Source organism: Salvelinus sp. IW2-2015, linkage group LG27, assembly GCF_002910315.2.
Source record: "Salvelinus sp. IW2-2015 linkage group LG27, ASM291031v2, whole genome shotgun sequence".
Lineage (NCBI taxonomy): Eukaryota > Metazoa > Chordata > Actinopteri > Salmoniformes > Salmonidae > Salvelinus > Salvelinus sp. IW2-2015.
The window spans coordinates 18,555,588-18,571,063 of record NC_036867.1 but is presented as its reverse complement, the minus strand read 5'-3'; the positions used below and the strand labels follow the sequence as shown (position 1 = coordinate 18,571,063).

The following is a 15,476-nucleotide window of genomic DNA, read 5'->3' as shown; positions in this document are numbered from 1 at the left end:
TGCCTCATTTCCTTTCAGTAAACAGCCAATGAACGTCCTCACTCAGCCATGTCTAGCCACGCATACTCGGTTTCGCCTAACTAACCCAATTTGAGTTTCGACGGTTGCTGATCAACACATTTTTGTTATTTACAATTATGTTTGCTATGAGAGCAGCAGAAGTCAAAGAAGACCCTTTAAAGATACATACAGCATGCAACCATTTTCAAAATCTGCTACAGGTGCAGCAGAGTGAGGACAGAAGCCAGTTGGACTCGGAAGCATTCAAATTATGAAGTTTATTTTTTATTTTTTTTATGAAATCCCATTTCCTTATTTGTATATATTTGACAGTTGGATATAAAAGGGGAGACTGAGAAGGGAGGAGAGGCTCCCGGACTTTGGCGGGGGACAACATGCAGACTAGAGTTGTGGTGGTGTTACACACTAAGCCACACTCACCGTTTCTACATGCTTTGAATCAGATTTGATGCCACTGTCATGCTAGGGCGATAGGTGCTGGGCGGGGTAATCACCTTGAAGAGCTGAACCCAGCGTTTTGCTCGGCCTGGATGCGCTGCTGCACCTCTGTGTTGGTTTTGACTCCCACGCCTGCGGAAGGCAGCCATGTACTCCTCGCGGTGCTCCGTCTTGGTCTCGGGGTAGGCCAGCTTGATGATGCCCAGACACGCGTCCCTCAGCAACTGAGACAGGTTCACCAGCTCGGACAATGTGAACGGCATCATGGTGGTATTGCTGTGGCCTGAGGAAGGGGTGGACAGAAGGAATGGACAGGTGTTCACTGTTACTCAGCCATTGAACACAGGCAACATTTTCCTATCGCAAAGACACCTGCACTGTAAGTGAATGAACTGCAAGTGAAATTATCATTTTGCAGCACGATTTAAACTTTTCTTTGACAATTTCCGTGAGGAAGATCTCTAGTTAAACCAGGGATTTAGTAAACAATGTGATACACACGCCACACGCAACGCAATCATGAGGTACTGTATCAGAGCTCCCGTTATTCAGAAGGTTGCCAGCATAGCTGCCTTTGCGAGGAGAAGATATCGCCCTACATCTCTTACCCACTGAATATCAAGCAAGGTGGAGGATGTTGTGCAGCAGCAATGTGGTGTAGTGTAAAAAATGTGTGAAACTATCCATCTGGATACATATAGATTTGTTTCTAGAAGTATTTCAATTCAAAGTAAAACAAAATGTCAGCTTCACACTGATTCAAAACAAGAGGCAGGTGATTTTGAGACTAGGGTTGCGTCCTTAATGGCACCCTACATTCCCTGGTCAGAAGTAGTGCATAGGGAATCGGTTGCCATTTGGGATGCCACCTTGGAGACTAGAGTTTGGAGGAAGCAGTGTTTCCTCTATATTCATTTAGCAGCGGCGCGGCGCCACTGGTAAATCGTTGCCGCCACTTCCAAAAATATGATAATTTTGGAGGATTTTAAAATGTTTTCAGAGTAAACCCTAAACGATTAAAAGCAGATATAAAGTATGTAGCAAAGATAATGGAGCTTTTTTCTTTTTTAACAAGATAATCTTTGAGAACTGGCCAAACAATCACCAGAATAAAAACTAGACAGGAGAATACATTTTAAATAATTCATAGCATAGGGCCCCCATTGATTTTGTTATAATGTTTGAGTCACTGAGATAGCATAAGAACATGGCATAAGCCATGGCAAAATGTGTAGAATTGCTGAATATTTTTCACTCTGCCCCATGACTAAATGTGTAGGATAACAGAAAACTCTTTAAAACAGAAAAATGTTGTCTCTGTGTCTCTGTGGCCAAGATGATCTAAAATGTTAAGTCGGAGATGGTGCTGTTGGCCCCACATTCACCCCCCACCCACGCTAACTTTGCCACCACTGCCTCAAAAAATCCTAGGAGAAACACTGAGGGAGTGGCCTACCATGGCCCTCCATAGGGTAGCCAAAGAACTCGCTGTCGTGCACGGAGATGAGCGAGTGGCTGAAGAGGGAACTGAAGAGATAGAAGAGGGGAATGATGCGATTGGAGTCTTCCAGGGACATGGGAGACCCCCGCGAAATGACCTGCAACAGCGGAACCATGGACCTGGGAGGAGAGAAGAAGAGAGAGACTCACTACTCACTATACTGACATGTTTATTTATGTCAATAAAGCACGTTGAATTGACTTACATACGCCGAGACCCAATCAAGGACCGTCACTTTGTTCAGGGCCGCATATTTATATCAAGTGTCTCAAAGCAGGAGTTCTGATTTAGGATCAGTTTGGCCTTTTAGATCACAACGAATAAGATTACATGGACAGGGGGAGGAGACCTGATCAAAGATCAACACTCCTACTCTGAGACGCTTGATACATACAGCCCCTGACCGACATTCAAATCAACTCACCCCGTGATCATTTTGGTGGTCATGGACTGTATCAGGTGCCAGAGATGTCTCAGGAAACGTGCATTAAACGCTAAACTGTACAGAAGCCTGGAAGGGACAAAATAAACAAACATTTACAAAAATATCTATAAAGATGCATGTATCAAAGATGTGGGACAAAAGAGTTGACACAGTTTGTACGTCTGAACGTATACATTGCGCTCTACCTCGATGCCCTCTAAGTCAGATATCGTTAACATTGCCCAAGTAACCAGAGGACACACATAAAGAGGGAAAAATATCAAATAAAAGCGATTGAACAGCAGCATAGCGTATCCCGCAGGAATTTTCTTTCTTGGCCCTTCCTCTCCCTCTTTAGTCCCCTCTCTCCCTTTTCCGCAACGAAAAAAAGATTAAACAACCCATTAAGCTTTATTTAGGCGAGGCACCTTCCATTAGTAAACTAGTTGCTGGCAAGGAGGAGATCGGCCCAGGGTCATAAACAGGCCCTCTGGCTTCCTGGAGGAGCCCCATTTAACTTAATGGCCATGGGGGGACACAATAGAGGGGGAGGGGGGCATGGCCCTCACAATGACCCCCGAGCGCAAGCATGCTTCCACACTCTCCCTGAATTACATGATAACACTGAGGAGGGAAGGAGGGAGGGAATGAGCCACTGGCTGCGTCCCAATGGCAACCGATTCCCTCGTGTCGGCCTCCTATGGGCCCTGGTCAAAAGTAGTGCACTATGTAGGGAAAAGGGTGCCATTTGAGACGCAGCCACTGGGCCCTCATCCCGGACACCCCGGCCGGCCGGTCTAACTAACGGCCTATGGCACCCGGGTGTGAAGCTGCTCTTTGTTCAAAGTGTGTGTATCCTCCTTTAAATCGCTACGGCTAGATTGTGTGTGTCCTTCACACCGAGGGTTATTGTCAGGTAACACTAATGCGGTAAATAAGCTGAAAACTAAATAAATGCCCCTTGCATATAATAGGCCTCTGTCTAAGCGGCTACGGTATTGTCACCTATAAGGATGCCTGCCACTTAACAGGCAGGCATCTATTCACATTATGAGGTAAAAGATTGACAGAACAGAGAGGGGGACCGGGAAGTGGATGGAATCTCACGTGAACACACGTTGGTGTCGGCCTCCAAAATGTCACCCTATTCCCTACGGGCTCTGGTCAAAAGTAGTGCACTACAAAGGGAATACGCTGCCATTTGGGACAAACATACCCCGGCCACCATTGCGCAGCGGAGAATATCTGGAAGGCGGAAAATGAAAATGATCCTTCAGAGTGGGGGGGGGGGAGCGAGTGACACCTCTTAATATGTTTGAGAAATAGTTTCTGCCGTGCCCCTCCCATCTGTCAGTACAAGAGAGGAGGGGAGCCGGGTATAGCATAGTGCTCTGGGCCTTTACAGTGCGCAGCCGGGTGTTTGATTGAAATGGGAAACAAAGCACTAAAATGCTGACTGACAGCCTGATATACGGCCTGCTAGAAACCAAAGCTCCATTTCAATCACGGAATGCACTAATACACAAAGTCACAGGCATCAAAAGGGGTCATGTGTGTGTGTTTGTGTGTGTGTGTGTGTGTGTGTGTCCATAAAAATGACCTTGATGGACAAAACACAAATTATTTTCTTCTGACATAATACAAGAATGTACGTACGTTCGCAGAAAAAGAGAAAACTAGGAAAAAGAAAAGAGAAAGGGCTCGATTCAATCCGTAGCGTTGAAGAGCTGCGCTACAGCGCAATATACATTTTAAGGCAATGTTCCCACGTTGGTGGAGAATGCATTCATGGTAAATGCTACATATGTCAGCCCAATCTGAAATGAATAGAATCACGCTACAGTATGGATTGAATCGAGCTCAAATAGTAATTTGCTTCAAATTCTGTTTTATTTATGTAAAACTAGCTTAGGCCTAATTCATAAGGGCCTGCGAGTCAGTGCCAATGGCAGAAAGACTGTTCTCATTGCCCGAGCGTCAATATCTCATGTAAACTCCACAATCACAGCAAGCGCACAAAAACAAATGAAGGACAGAGGCTAGCTAACACTTACAGTTGTCAGTGACCATCAGTTAGTGACAGAGTGCCACCACAGGCTGAGGCTAAACAACAATCAAAGTAAAAGTACACCAAATACCTAAGACTAAACAATTAAAGTGAAATTACACCCATTTAGCCTACCAACCATAAAGACAAAGATTATAGCAACAAAAAACAAACCTAATCTAAAAAAAAGTATATATTTTTTTCTTTCTTGCAGAACATACAGGCCTGAATTGAAAATACTTAAATTTAAAGATTATATCTCAAATCTTACAGAACATACAGGGCCTGAATCGAGCTCTTATGAACAGAAGAAAGCAAGAAAGAAGGTAAGAGCATTTTGACAAGATACACATTTATTCGAGGCATTGCGCTGGGCTGGCCGTCGGGCGGGAGGCAGGAGGGCCGGCTAGGCAGACTAGCTCTTTTTTAAACGCAGTAAATCAGGCCTGGGATGCAATTTGCTCCCCTAAGCCTCTTGTAAAGCTATCCCGTCTACTTGGGCACTAATTAATCTTCCTCAGTGAGCTAATTATTTTGCACAGATATCCGATAATGATGGAGGACGAGAGGCAGGATTTATGGTAAAAGCGTTTGGACCAAAGGAAGCTGTAAAAATGATAGAAAATACTTAGGGAGGATTCTATGCCTATTCCACCAAATGATTTGGTAAGCAAATCAACGCATCTTCTCTGGTAGAGTTTTGGGGGGATTTTTCTGTTTTGTGTGAGTTTGAAAAATGTCTGAATCAGGTTTCGCATGAGATCGGACAGATTCCTTTTTTGCAATTTAGAACGTTTTGCAATGAAAACTTGGGTTTTCTTACTGGACAAATTCAGGTAGTCCCTCCCCGTTCTGGCCTGTTTGCTTCCGTTTGGTTTCTAGTTGATACGACCCAGGTAACACTCTCCTGCCCTAAACAATATAGCCGTCTTTATTGTTGCCCACCCTGTAAAGGTAAAAGCAACGCGTCAGTAATGACAATACGCTGGGATACACATTCACTCTCTCATCCCCACACAGTACAGACAGGTAGTGGTGTCTTCCATTGGCTCTACCAACCATTAACCAGAAGGGTTGAGAGACCACGCAGGGTGTGCCGTAAAGCCCAGGAAGGTGCCCCCTCGTTCGGCCACGACAGCGGCCATCTCCCCCTCTCACATCCACGTCCACATCCTGCCCTAATGCAATCAACCCAAAATCAGCCATCCCAGGACTAATTACCCTAATCGAGGAGTGACAGCTTCAGAGCCTCCCTGACATCCCGAGTGCTTCCTCTGCCGGTTGTATACGCCAATAACGGCTGAGCTTCTTCATCGTTATTCACATTAGTTGCTTACAACACGTAAACGCTGATTCATCACCAGTTTCATGATGAAGTTAAAAATTAAAACAGGGGAAAAATATATACAAAAAGACAAAATATTGGAAAAATTCATTACAATCGCGGCGAGAGGAAGGTTCTCAAAACGACTTCAGGTGAGGAATCAAACAAAACAAAAGCGGATATTCTAGCACTGTAAAGACATGTAACACCTTTAGGTGTGTGAATCCCAAATGGCACCCTATTCCCCTTATGGTGCAATAATTTTGCACTAGTGGTGCACTACATAGGGAATAGGGTACCATTTAGTACGAAAACAACGTAACTGGATCCGATGTAGAACACTGACCTGACTTTGGGCACCATCATGCGGTGCTGCACCATGAGTGTGTGGCAGATGGAGGCCATCATGGTGAAGACCTCTTCGCTGGCCGAGTCCCTCCACACCAGGTTGAGCAGCGCGTTTGTCTGCTGCTTGGTGTCCAGCTTGTGGACACACTCCTCCGTGATCCGCTGCACCGATATCCGATAGCTGTCGTCCTGCAACCATCGAGTTCACACGCAATAGGTGAGGGAGTTGTTGCAGTAAGTAGGCTATAGCTGGGCCTGAATTCATAAAGCGTCAGCAGGATCTGGGATCAGTTTTTCCATTTCAATCATAATTAATAAGATCGTATGGACAGAGGCGGACCTGATCCCAGATCAGCACGCCTACTCTTAGACGCTTTATGAATACGGGCCAGGATGTTTATCGTGAGGTGCCATGGGGCAGTGTGGATAGGGCTATGGTCTGCTTGTAGTGTGTGCAATACCTGTAGTCAGATGTAAGCCGTTTTCATTAGAAAATGTTGCCTGTGAAGTAACTGGCCATTCTGAACTATACGCATTACCTGTGACCTGCAGTGTGCCATTCCTGAATTTTGGTGTTACCCGTATTGACACATTAGTGGTGTGTGTGTGTGTGTGTGTGTGTTAGCTAGCAACCTGTGTGGACGGAGCCTGGGTGTTGGTGTCCTCCTCATCCTCAGAGTCACTGATGATCTCCGGCCTGCTGGTGCTCTCTGACACGGGGAGGAGAGGAAGGAGGGCCTGCAGAGCTCGCAGGTACAGCTGGAGGCCCTCCTCTGACAATGAACCTGCGCACACAGACAACATTACAACCCCTCTCCCTATCACTATAGATGTCTTTTTTTCAGGGCCATTCCCTCCAACTCCTCATGTCAATGTGCCTGCTGGTACACGAGAGTACAATTCCCCACATGCTGGACACTAAGCTTGTGTCCCAAATGGCACCCTATTATTGCTCCCGAGTGGCACAGCGGTCTAAGACCACTGCATCCCTGGTTCGAATCCGGGCTGTATCACATCCGGACGTGATTGGGAGTCCCATAGGGCGGCGCACAACTGGCACAGCGTCGTCCGGGTTTGGCCGTCATTGTAAATAAGAATTTGTTCTTAACTGACTTGCCTAGTTAAATAAACGTTAAATAAAAATAGAAAATCTACATAGTGCAGTACATTTCACCAGAGCCCTATGGGAATAAAGTACCGTTTTGGACGCAGACACTTACCCAGGCAGGTCTCCCCGACCGAGAGGACAAAGTAGAAGAGCCACGGAGCACGTTTCAGCGCCGCTGCGGAGGAGACTACGGTGGCCTGCAGGGAGCCCAGGAAGGCCTCGAAGGGGAAGTGGAGGCGCGGATCGGACAGCGCCGGAATAAAGAAATGAAAGATCTGCTCCGTGAAAGGCGCCGAGGTGAACTCCTCAGTGAAGGCCGCAAACACAAACTGCCTGTGGAACCAAAGAGAGAGAGGGAGAGAAATGTCACTACACAAATGCCTGGAGTAGAGCCGTTTACATTCCCCACATTGTAGAATGGGTAAGTTGGTTTTAACTGTTCACTACATGATAATGACATTAGATTAAGTCAATTGATCACAAATCAATATTTACAAATATGTTAATAAATAAATAAACATATGAACTGTCTAGATGATTTATTTTCTCCTAATTTTTACATTCTGTCGTAAAGAGCACATGGAGCATTCTGTCGTAAAGAGCACATGGAACATTCTGTCGTAAAGAGCACATGGAGCATTCTGTCGTAAAGAGCACATGGAGCATTCTGTCATAAAGAGCACATGGAACATTCTGCTGTAAAGAGCAGATTGAATGTTCTGTCATAAAGAGCAGATTGAATGTTCTGTTGTAAAGAGCAGATTGAACATTCTGGTGTAAAGAGCACATGGAACATGTAAGACAATGTTAAAAATAGGTTAAACAAAAAAATGCCTATAGTTAGTGCCTATTAAGTGTCAAATAAAGTAACAGGGTTGACCACAACAGGGTTGACGATATCATCTTAAATTAGGCATGAATCCCCTTGTGACGGTGGGAATGGAAGCTTATTGTGTGCAACAGGAAGGGGCAATTGAATGCAAGCTTCACAAAAAAAGTTTAAATTGTTCAAACATTTCTAGCCTGTCTATCTATGGGTAACAGAGTTGACGTGTTACGCTCAACCCGCTCAGTTTTCCACCACAAAACACCAGAACATTTCCATTAATAGTAGAACGAGCTCACCTGCTAACACTAAGACTTGACTATTAGATGTTCAATATTTCTTAAGATTTTTTATTTCTTTTAAGGAATAGTTTCATCATATTAAAACGGGAGTTCAGTTTAAGTAACAGGGTGGATCTTAAAATGAGGGACAGGTTTTTTTTAACCTTAAAATGAATCACTAATCACATGGAATGAATAACAATCTTCAGAAATGACTTTGTAAAAGCAAAAACATAACTAGGGATTTACAATGATTGTTAAAACTTGGAGACATTTTGGGGTTAAGTAGGTTCCTAGAAGTCTTTTTTTATTTCAAAAATTGTAATTATTGAATTTTCCATTTCTACTTAAAATATCAAATGGCCACAAAAGGGACTCATTTCATGGAACGAGCCGTATACAGGACACAGCAGCGAAATGCTTATCTACAAGCTCTTCTTCAACAACACAGTGTTCAAATACTAGGTCAGATATCAAAAATATGAAAATGTATTTACAACAAAAAATTATGTTCACACCGTTTATACAATCCCAAAAAATGTCAGCAGTCAACTTAAAGATTGAGCACTTTAAGTACAGAGCCAAAAGTCAGTTTCTAAAGAAAGGTGATCCTTTAAACTCATTAGGCTACCCAAACAAGGACAATAGAGTTTGACTGATAGAGTAGGTGTCTCCTTTCAGCTCTGAGTGCCCCAATATTGTCTTGTCAAACAGAGCTGTTTTGACCGAGTAACTCTCACATCTGGTGGTCCCGGTCAGATAATTAGCTGTTGGAGTGAGTGTGTGTACCCAAGTTTCTCACACCCTTTCCCCTGCTATTCTTCAAAAAGAAAAGAACGCCCCCCCTTCGTTTGTCATTAAGAATGTTTATAATTGAGAGCAAATAGTCGATATTCTGTACTCAGACTCTGGGTCAGTTTTATTGCTCGTTGTAAACAGGTTGGCGAATCAAATACGGTGTCCTGCTGACTCGAAGGACAAACAAATGCCCAAAGTTTACATTATCGGTTTACTGGACAATTTTAACAGCATACGCCACAGACAAAGGCATTCCGCCCCTAGCCCCTCGCTGTGCTTTTTCCCACGTGCTCAGCAGTCGCTGATGCAGGGATGCTTTGTGTGTGAGGGGGATTTCATCTGTTGAAGGTTAAACTTTGAGGGGGTCAGACTTCAGGACACTGTGTGTGTGTGTGTGTGTGTTCTAGTTAACTTCAGCTTCAGTTCATTTGTGTGTGTGTTTGACTGTTCTGGTGTGACTGTTGTGGTTTTACAGACACTGTTAAACTTGGAGTAGGGTAAAGTTGCCCATAGACGCTGATCTTGGGTCAGTTTAGCATTTTTCGCAATAAAAGAGAAAACTCACCAGACCGATTGTCGTTCTGTACAGTCAGGGGCCGCACATTCACCGTTTGTCCGCTTGCCTTCGGCGCGGTATGTTACAGGGACCACCCGCCGGTGGACAACTGACAGCTGTCAATTTCGGCCATTTCTACATGTAGAATCGGTTTGAAAATATATACGGCCGGTACTCTGTTTAGAGGTAAGCACTCTCGGTCGGCAGACACTCGGCAATCCTACTGGTCTGTCCGTCCCTTAATGATTACTGTTAAGATTGATTGGAAGAGGGGAAGCTGATCCTAGATCTGTACCTAGGGGAGATCTCAACATACCTTGCGCCTGTAGTGCAGGAGGAGTAGGTAAAGTGTAGGGGTTTCAGCGTGTGCTCCAGCAGTGTGCCTGCCAAGGGGATAGCGTGTGCTCCAGAGGGAGCATCACTGTACTCCAGACTGGAAGGGAGCTTGTGATTCACTAGAATATAAAGCGACCTGTAGTATCCTGAGAGAGAAAGAGTAAGACAAAAAGATAGAGAGCCGATTCAAATTCAAATAGGGCTTGAAAATTAGCATTAACCAAATAAAATGTTATAGTGCACTTCCGCAGACATCCTCATGATATTTACCTTTCTGTACCATATAGTGCAAAATCTGCTCGATTAACGATGCCACACAATTAACGTCTTGAAGGACAGGGAGATAGGTTCTCTCTGAGGAATAGATCTCCAGCATCCTCATGGGAACGGCAACATTCAAACTGTCATCCTTGCAGGTTTGTAGAAGTCTAGGAGAGAGATGGACAAAGGGTGTTAAGGTGGTGCAATATACTTGCAATGCATTCATGGATGTACAGTGAAGTTGCCCTTAGAAGCTGATCTTGGGTCAGTTTAACATTCTTTCCACTAATGGTTAAAGTTAGGATTGGATGAGGGGAAGCAGATCCTAGATCTGTACCTAGGTGAAACTTCACCCCAGAGCGCATTCATGAAGAGTAGGTGTAGGCCCCATTACCTGCAGCAGAAGCCCAGGACCCTCTTGATCTGAAACACACACGTCTGTCTTTCGGGCCCCGCCAGCAGCTTCACAAACTGCCCATTGTGTTTCACTAGGTTCTGACAAATCCATATCTACAGAGACANAGAGAGAGAGAGAGAGAGAGAGAGAGAGAGAGAGAGAGAGAGAGAGAGAGATGCAAGAGGTCAAATTCAATGGGGCTTGAAAATGAGCATTAACAACAAACAAAAAAACGTATTTTGCACTGTAACAGCAGTGAAACCATCAGGACACTTACCTTTCTGTACCATATAGTGCAAAATCTGCTCGATTAACGACGCTACACAATTCACGTCTTCAAGGACAGGAAGATAAGTTCTCTCTGAAGAAAAGATCTCCAGCATCCTCATGGGGACGGCAACATTCAAACTGTCATCCTTGCAGGTCTGCAGAAGTCTAGGAAAGATGGAGAAACGCTGTTATAGGGGTGTAATAAGCCCATATTTCATTGATTTGATCAACGCATTCATGGCGGTAGGGTGAAGTTGCCCATAGAAGCTGATCTTGATTAGATGAATTAGGATTCCCATTAGCCGACGCCAATGGCAACAGCTAGTCTTACTGGGGTCTGACACATAATGAAAAAGACATTACAGACATAAGACTTAACAATTTGCATACATAAAAATAAATACATGTAGTGTGTGTGTGTGTGTGTGTGTGCGCGCATCTATCAATTACACATACATGTCAGTACATACACACAACAAATAGGTCACATGGGGGAGAGGCATTGTGCCACGAGGGGTTGCTTTATTTGTTTTTTGAAAGCAGGTTTGCTGTTCCGTTGCGATATATAAGATGGAAGGGAGTTCCATGCACTCAAGGCTCTGTATAATACTGTACATTTCCTTGAATTTGTTCTGGACCTGGGGTCTTTGGCATGTCTGGTGGGGTAAGATTGTGGGTCAGTGCTGTCTGTGATTTGAATATGCAAACAATTGAGTATTTCCTATAACATTCATGTTTCTTATAAAAACAAGAAGTGACGCAGTCAGTCTTTCCTCAGCTCTTAGCCAAGAAAGACTGTCATTTATAGTATTAATATGACCCCTCTGATTACAATGAAGAGCAAGACGTGCAGCTCTATTGTTGGCCAGCTGCAGCTTAACTAGGTCTTTCTTTGCAGCGCTTGACCATATGACTGGACAATAATCAAGATAAGATAAAACTAGAGACTGCTTTGCTTTTTTGACACCACACTCCACAAAGCAACTCTTTATTACGGACAGATCTCTCCGCATCTTTACAACCATTGAATCTATATGTTTTGACCATGACAGTTTACAATCTAAGGTAACACCAAGTAATTTAGTCCCCTCAACTTGTTCAACAGCCATACCATTCTTGGATATTGGGTCAGTTTAACATTTTGTCCCCACTAATGGTTAAGGTTAGCATTGGAGGAGGGGAAGTTGATCCAAAATCTATACGTAGGGGAAACTTCACCCCAGAACGCATTCCTGAAGAATAGGTGTAGGCCCCCATTACCTGCAGCAGGAGCCCAGGACCCTCTTGATCTGAAACACACACATCTGTCTCTCGGGCCCCGCCAGCAGCTTCAAAAACTGCCCATTGTATTTCACTAGGTTCTGACAAATCCATATCTACAGAGACACAGACAGAAATGTTGCGTCAGGTTCCCACACGCAAGACATCACATTTTACACAAGTTTTGAATTAGTTGTAACAACACTTCCAAAAAACGTTGGTCCTCACCAATCTCCGTGAGTCCTCACTCTGTCTGTAGAAAAACAGGAGTTGCCTCGTTAGGAGACTGAGACTGGCAGCGTCGGACATTGTCGGTCCACCTTCTGACTGTGCCTGGCAGACGCAGCGGTCAAAGTTGCCCCTCTGGATGGCATACTGGAAAAAAGCAGGGTCAAAGTTCATTGACAGTTATAGGGATGATCACTTGATAGTGTACACAATGAAGTATCTATCCACATTGCCATCAGCAATACGAGGCTGTGGAAATGGGATTGCTGGCAAGATAAGTGAGAGTGGAAGGGTATGGCATAGACACCCAAGAATGAGCTTGTTCATGTTAGTAGACATACTTGCTGTTTTCGGTCATGGTATCCTCGTATATAGGACTGAATGACAATAGCGTTCTTCAATCTTCGTCTTTCATCCTTATTGAAGTTGAAAAACAGAGTAAATAAATACACAGTGAAATTAAATAATGTTTGGTTTACAATCCAACTTTGTATTTGAAGTTCACGTAGGACGATTTTACATCACAAGTGTGTTTCACACAAAGGACTACCTCTCTTTTTCGCCTTTCCTCTTGTGTCCGGTGTAGGAGAGATGCTTTTTCCTCCTGAAAGCCAAAGTATATTAACATAGCTTGACACCAGTGTAGGCTGCTAGTAATGGCTGGAAGGAGCAAATGGAATGGCATCAAATACCTGGACACTAATGCGTTTGATGTGTTTGATACGATTCCACTGATTCCTCTCCAGTCTTTACCACAAACCCGTTCTCCCCAATTAAGGTGCCACCAACCTCCTGTGCTTGACACGACTAGTAGAACAATTAAGTGAAGAAGCTAGCAAGCTATAGAAATAGCACAGTAGCCATTTCTATACAGAAGGTAAGGTAAATCTCATAGTGGTCTTACCTTTTTACTCGCTCCCCCAAGAGACACCTTGGGTCTTGTTTTGAAATCTCCCTCAAAGCTGAAGCTCATGGTTAGATTTTTCGAACCATCAATGAAGGACGCTTGACTTGGTTCAATTCAGGACTTTACAAAGTAGGTATTACAGCAATCTGAAAAAGAAAGTAAAACATGCCATTAATTTGCTGGCTGGGGGTCTGACAAATTGACGCCATCCAGAACAAATTATCATAACTAGCTAGCTAAATTATCAACGTGTTGTTAGACACGTGAAATTGTTAGCTACACTTCCCACGTCGACAATATTAGTGGAAGAGACATGAAGAAATATACTTGTCACTGGTTGTGGAACTGGCTAGCTACTGTAGCTACAGTTCCCCAACATAGCTAGCTAACGTAAATGACTCAGCAGCTTGTGTCTACATCGCTGTTGGTGGTCTGTCTGCCACTGCTTCAGAAATTCAATCACATCAGATATACAGACAATCCCCAAGTTACTTTATTTGTGCGTACATGTACATGACTCTTTTGACATTATAGCTAGCCAGTTAGCAAACGTTAGCTGGCTAACTTTACAGGGGCAGGTCGCCTTTCTAGCTACTAACGTTAGCTATCTAGCTAATCATGTCTATCCTCCTTAGACATCTTTGTTATAACACAATACATAGTTTGGACAAAAAAATGCAGAAACTGTATGTTGATTACCTTTGATTTATGAAATGACCAACATAAATTAAAAAGTACATAAGACTTTTGTGCGATACTAAATTAAAGAAACATGCATTGTTTTCTCCTTCTCCCCTTCTTTCCAGAAACACAACATAAACGAATACATCCGCCTCTTCAGAATAATGAAACCCGATTGGACGCTCGTTTCAATGCTCAAATACTATTAGCTGAATGCAATGTCAACTAAACTCAGTTTGGCATTCTTGGTCCTCTCATTGGATCCTCTTCAGCTGGTGCAATTGTGCCTTGGTCCCGGGAGCAACAGGAAGCAGAGTGGATTTTCAATGGATTTGCTACGAATTCAAATCAACATACAGCACTGGTTCCCAACCAGGGGTACTAGGACCCCTGTGGGTACTTCGACAATCCACAGGGGGTACTTGAGAAGACTCATGATGTGCATGAGGTAAAATGCACATGAGGGGGTACTTCAGGGGTACCCCGAGCCGAGCAAAATTCAGTTGGTGGTACAGTAATTGAAAAAGGTTGGGAACCATTGACATACAGTATGCTGATATTATTTATACTGCAATAGACATTAGAGTATACAATAGACCTAGTTCAACTTCAGCTATCTCCAAAGAAGAGAGAAAAATATATATAGGTCTGTGATATGCAATATGAATACAATGTTAGATGCATTGATAGTGTACATTTATTAATGGAAAGAAGACAAGATGTCAAGATATCCAAACCTTAAACATATTGTTTTATTATACAAGTTTATCTAAATTACTTGTGCATATGACCCTGGCTGTCTTATTTAGGAGTGGACTTGAAACGGCTACCGTTCACTAGCAACGTGCATGCCCCGCCCACCTGAGGATCTGTATTTTTCACCCATCTATACTATTTCCCGTGTTGGAGGGGTCGAAAATCTACTTGGCACTTAAATCTCGCTGGATTGATTGCTTACATTTTACTCCTGCGACTCATTCTTCCTCTTGCTTGTGCCTGTCGTTTTTTCGTTAACGTTTTGACAACGGAAACGTTTTAATGACCTGTTCAAAAACTCTGGTAATGGCTGAAATGGACTCATCTATAAGAATGCTTAGTCGGGGCACTTACATCACAAGAAAGATAAGAAAGAAATAACTTTATTTTAATGAGTTTTCATTTTTTTGTGGAATTGAAAAAAGTAATAATTTAATACAGTTGAAATGTTTAAAAATTAGATGCACTGAAATGTAAGCAACTAACGAAAATGACACCTGGATTATCCTGCTATTGACACACAGCGCAGGTGTATGTAGGCGTCATATTAGCTCTCAAACTCTAGGCGGCATTCTGCCATTTTCAGCCATTAGCTTTGCCCGCTACTACCTCACGTGAACTACAATCCCAATGCTGTTTTTAAAGCTTAACAGTGTTAATAATCATGTAATCAAATCAAATGTTATTGGTCATATACACATGGTTAGC

The 15,476-nt window shown here is 43.5% G+C and overlaps 1 protein-coding gene across 1 annotated transcript in view; it reads right to left on the bottom strand.

Moving 5' to 3' along the window:
- The window catches only part of ube3c (ubiquitin protein ligase E3C), a 43,019-nt gene extending 28,816 nt beyond the window's left edge, over positions 1 to 14,203 (bottom strand). Inside the window, 16 exon segments of the mRNA XM_070435453.1 lie at positions 516 to 541; positions 544 to 592; positions 594 to 742; positions 1,916 to 2,079; positions 2,385 to 2,471; positions 6,102 to 6,292; positions 6,737 to 6,888; positions 7,324 to 7,544; positions 9,989 to 10,154; positions 10,279 to 10,436; positions 10,664 to 10,779; positions 12,425 to 12,571; positions 12,766 to 12,840; positions 12,975 to 13,028; positions 13,329 to 13,477; positions 14,031 to 14,203. Of these exon segments, the coding sequence (XP_070291554.1) occupies positions 516 to 541; positions 544 to 592; positions 594 to 742; positions 1,916 to 2,079; positions 2,385 to 2,471; positions 6,102 to 6,292; positions 6,737 to 6,888; positions 7,324 to 7,544; positions 9,989 to 10,154; positions 10,279 to 10,436; positions 10,664 to 10,779; positions 12,425 to 12,571; positions 12,766 to 12,840; positions 12,975 to 13,028; positions 13,329 to 13,397 (1,824 nt within the window). The 5' untranslated portion in view covers positions 13,398 to 13,477; positions 14,031 to 14,203.
- Between the last annotated feature and the right edge of the window lie 1,273 nt (positions 14,204 to 15,476).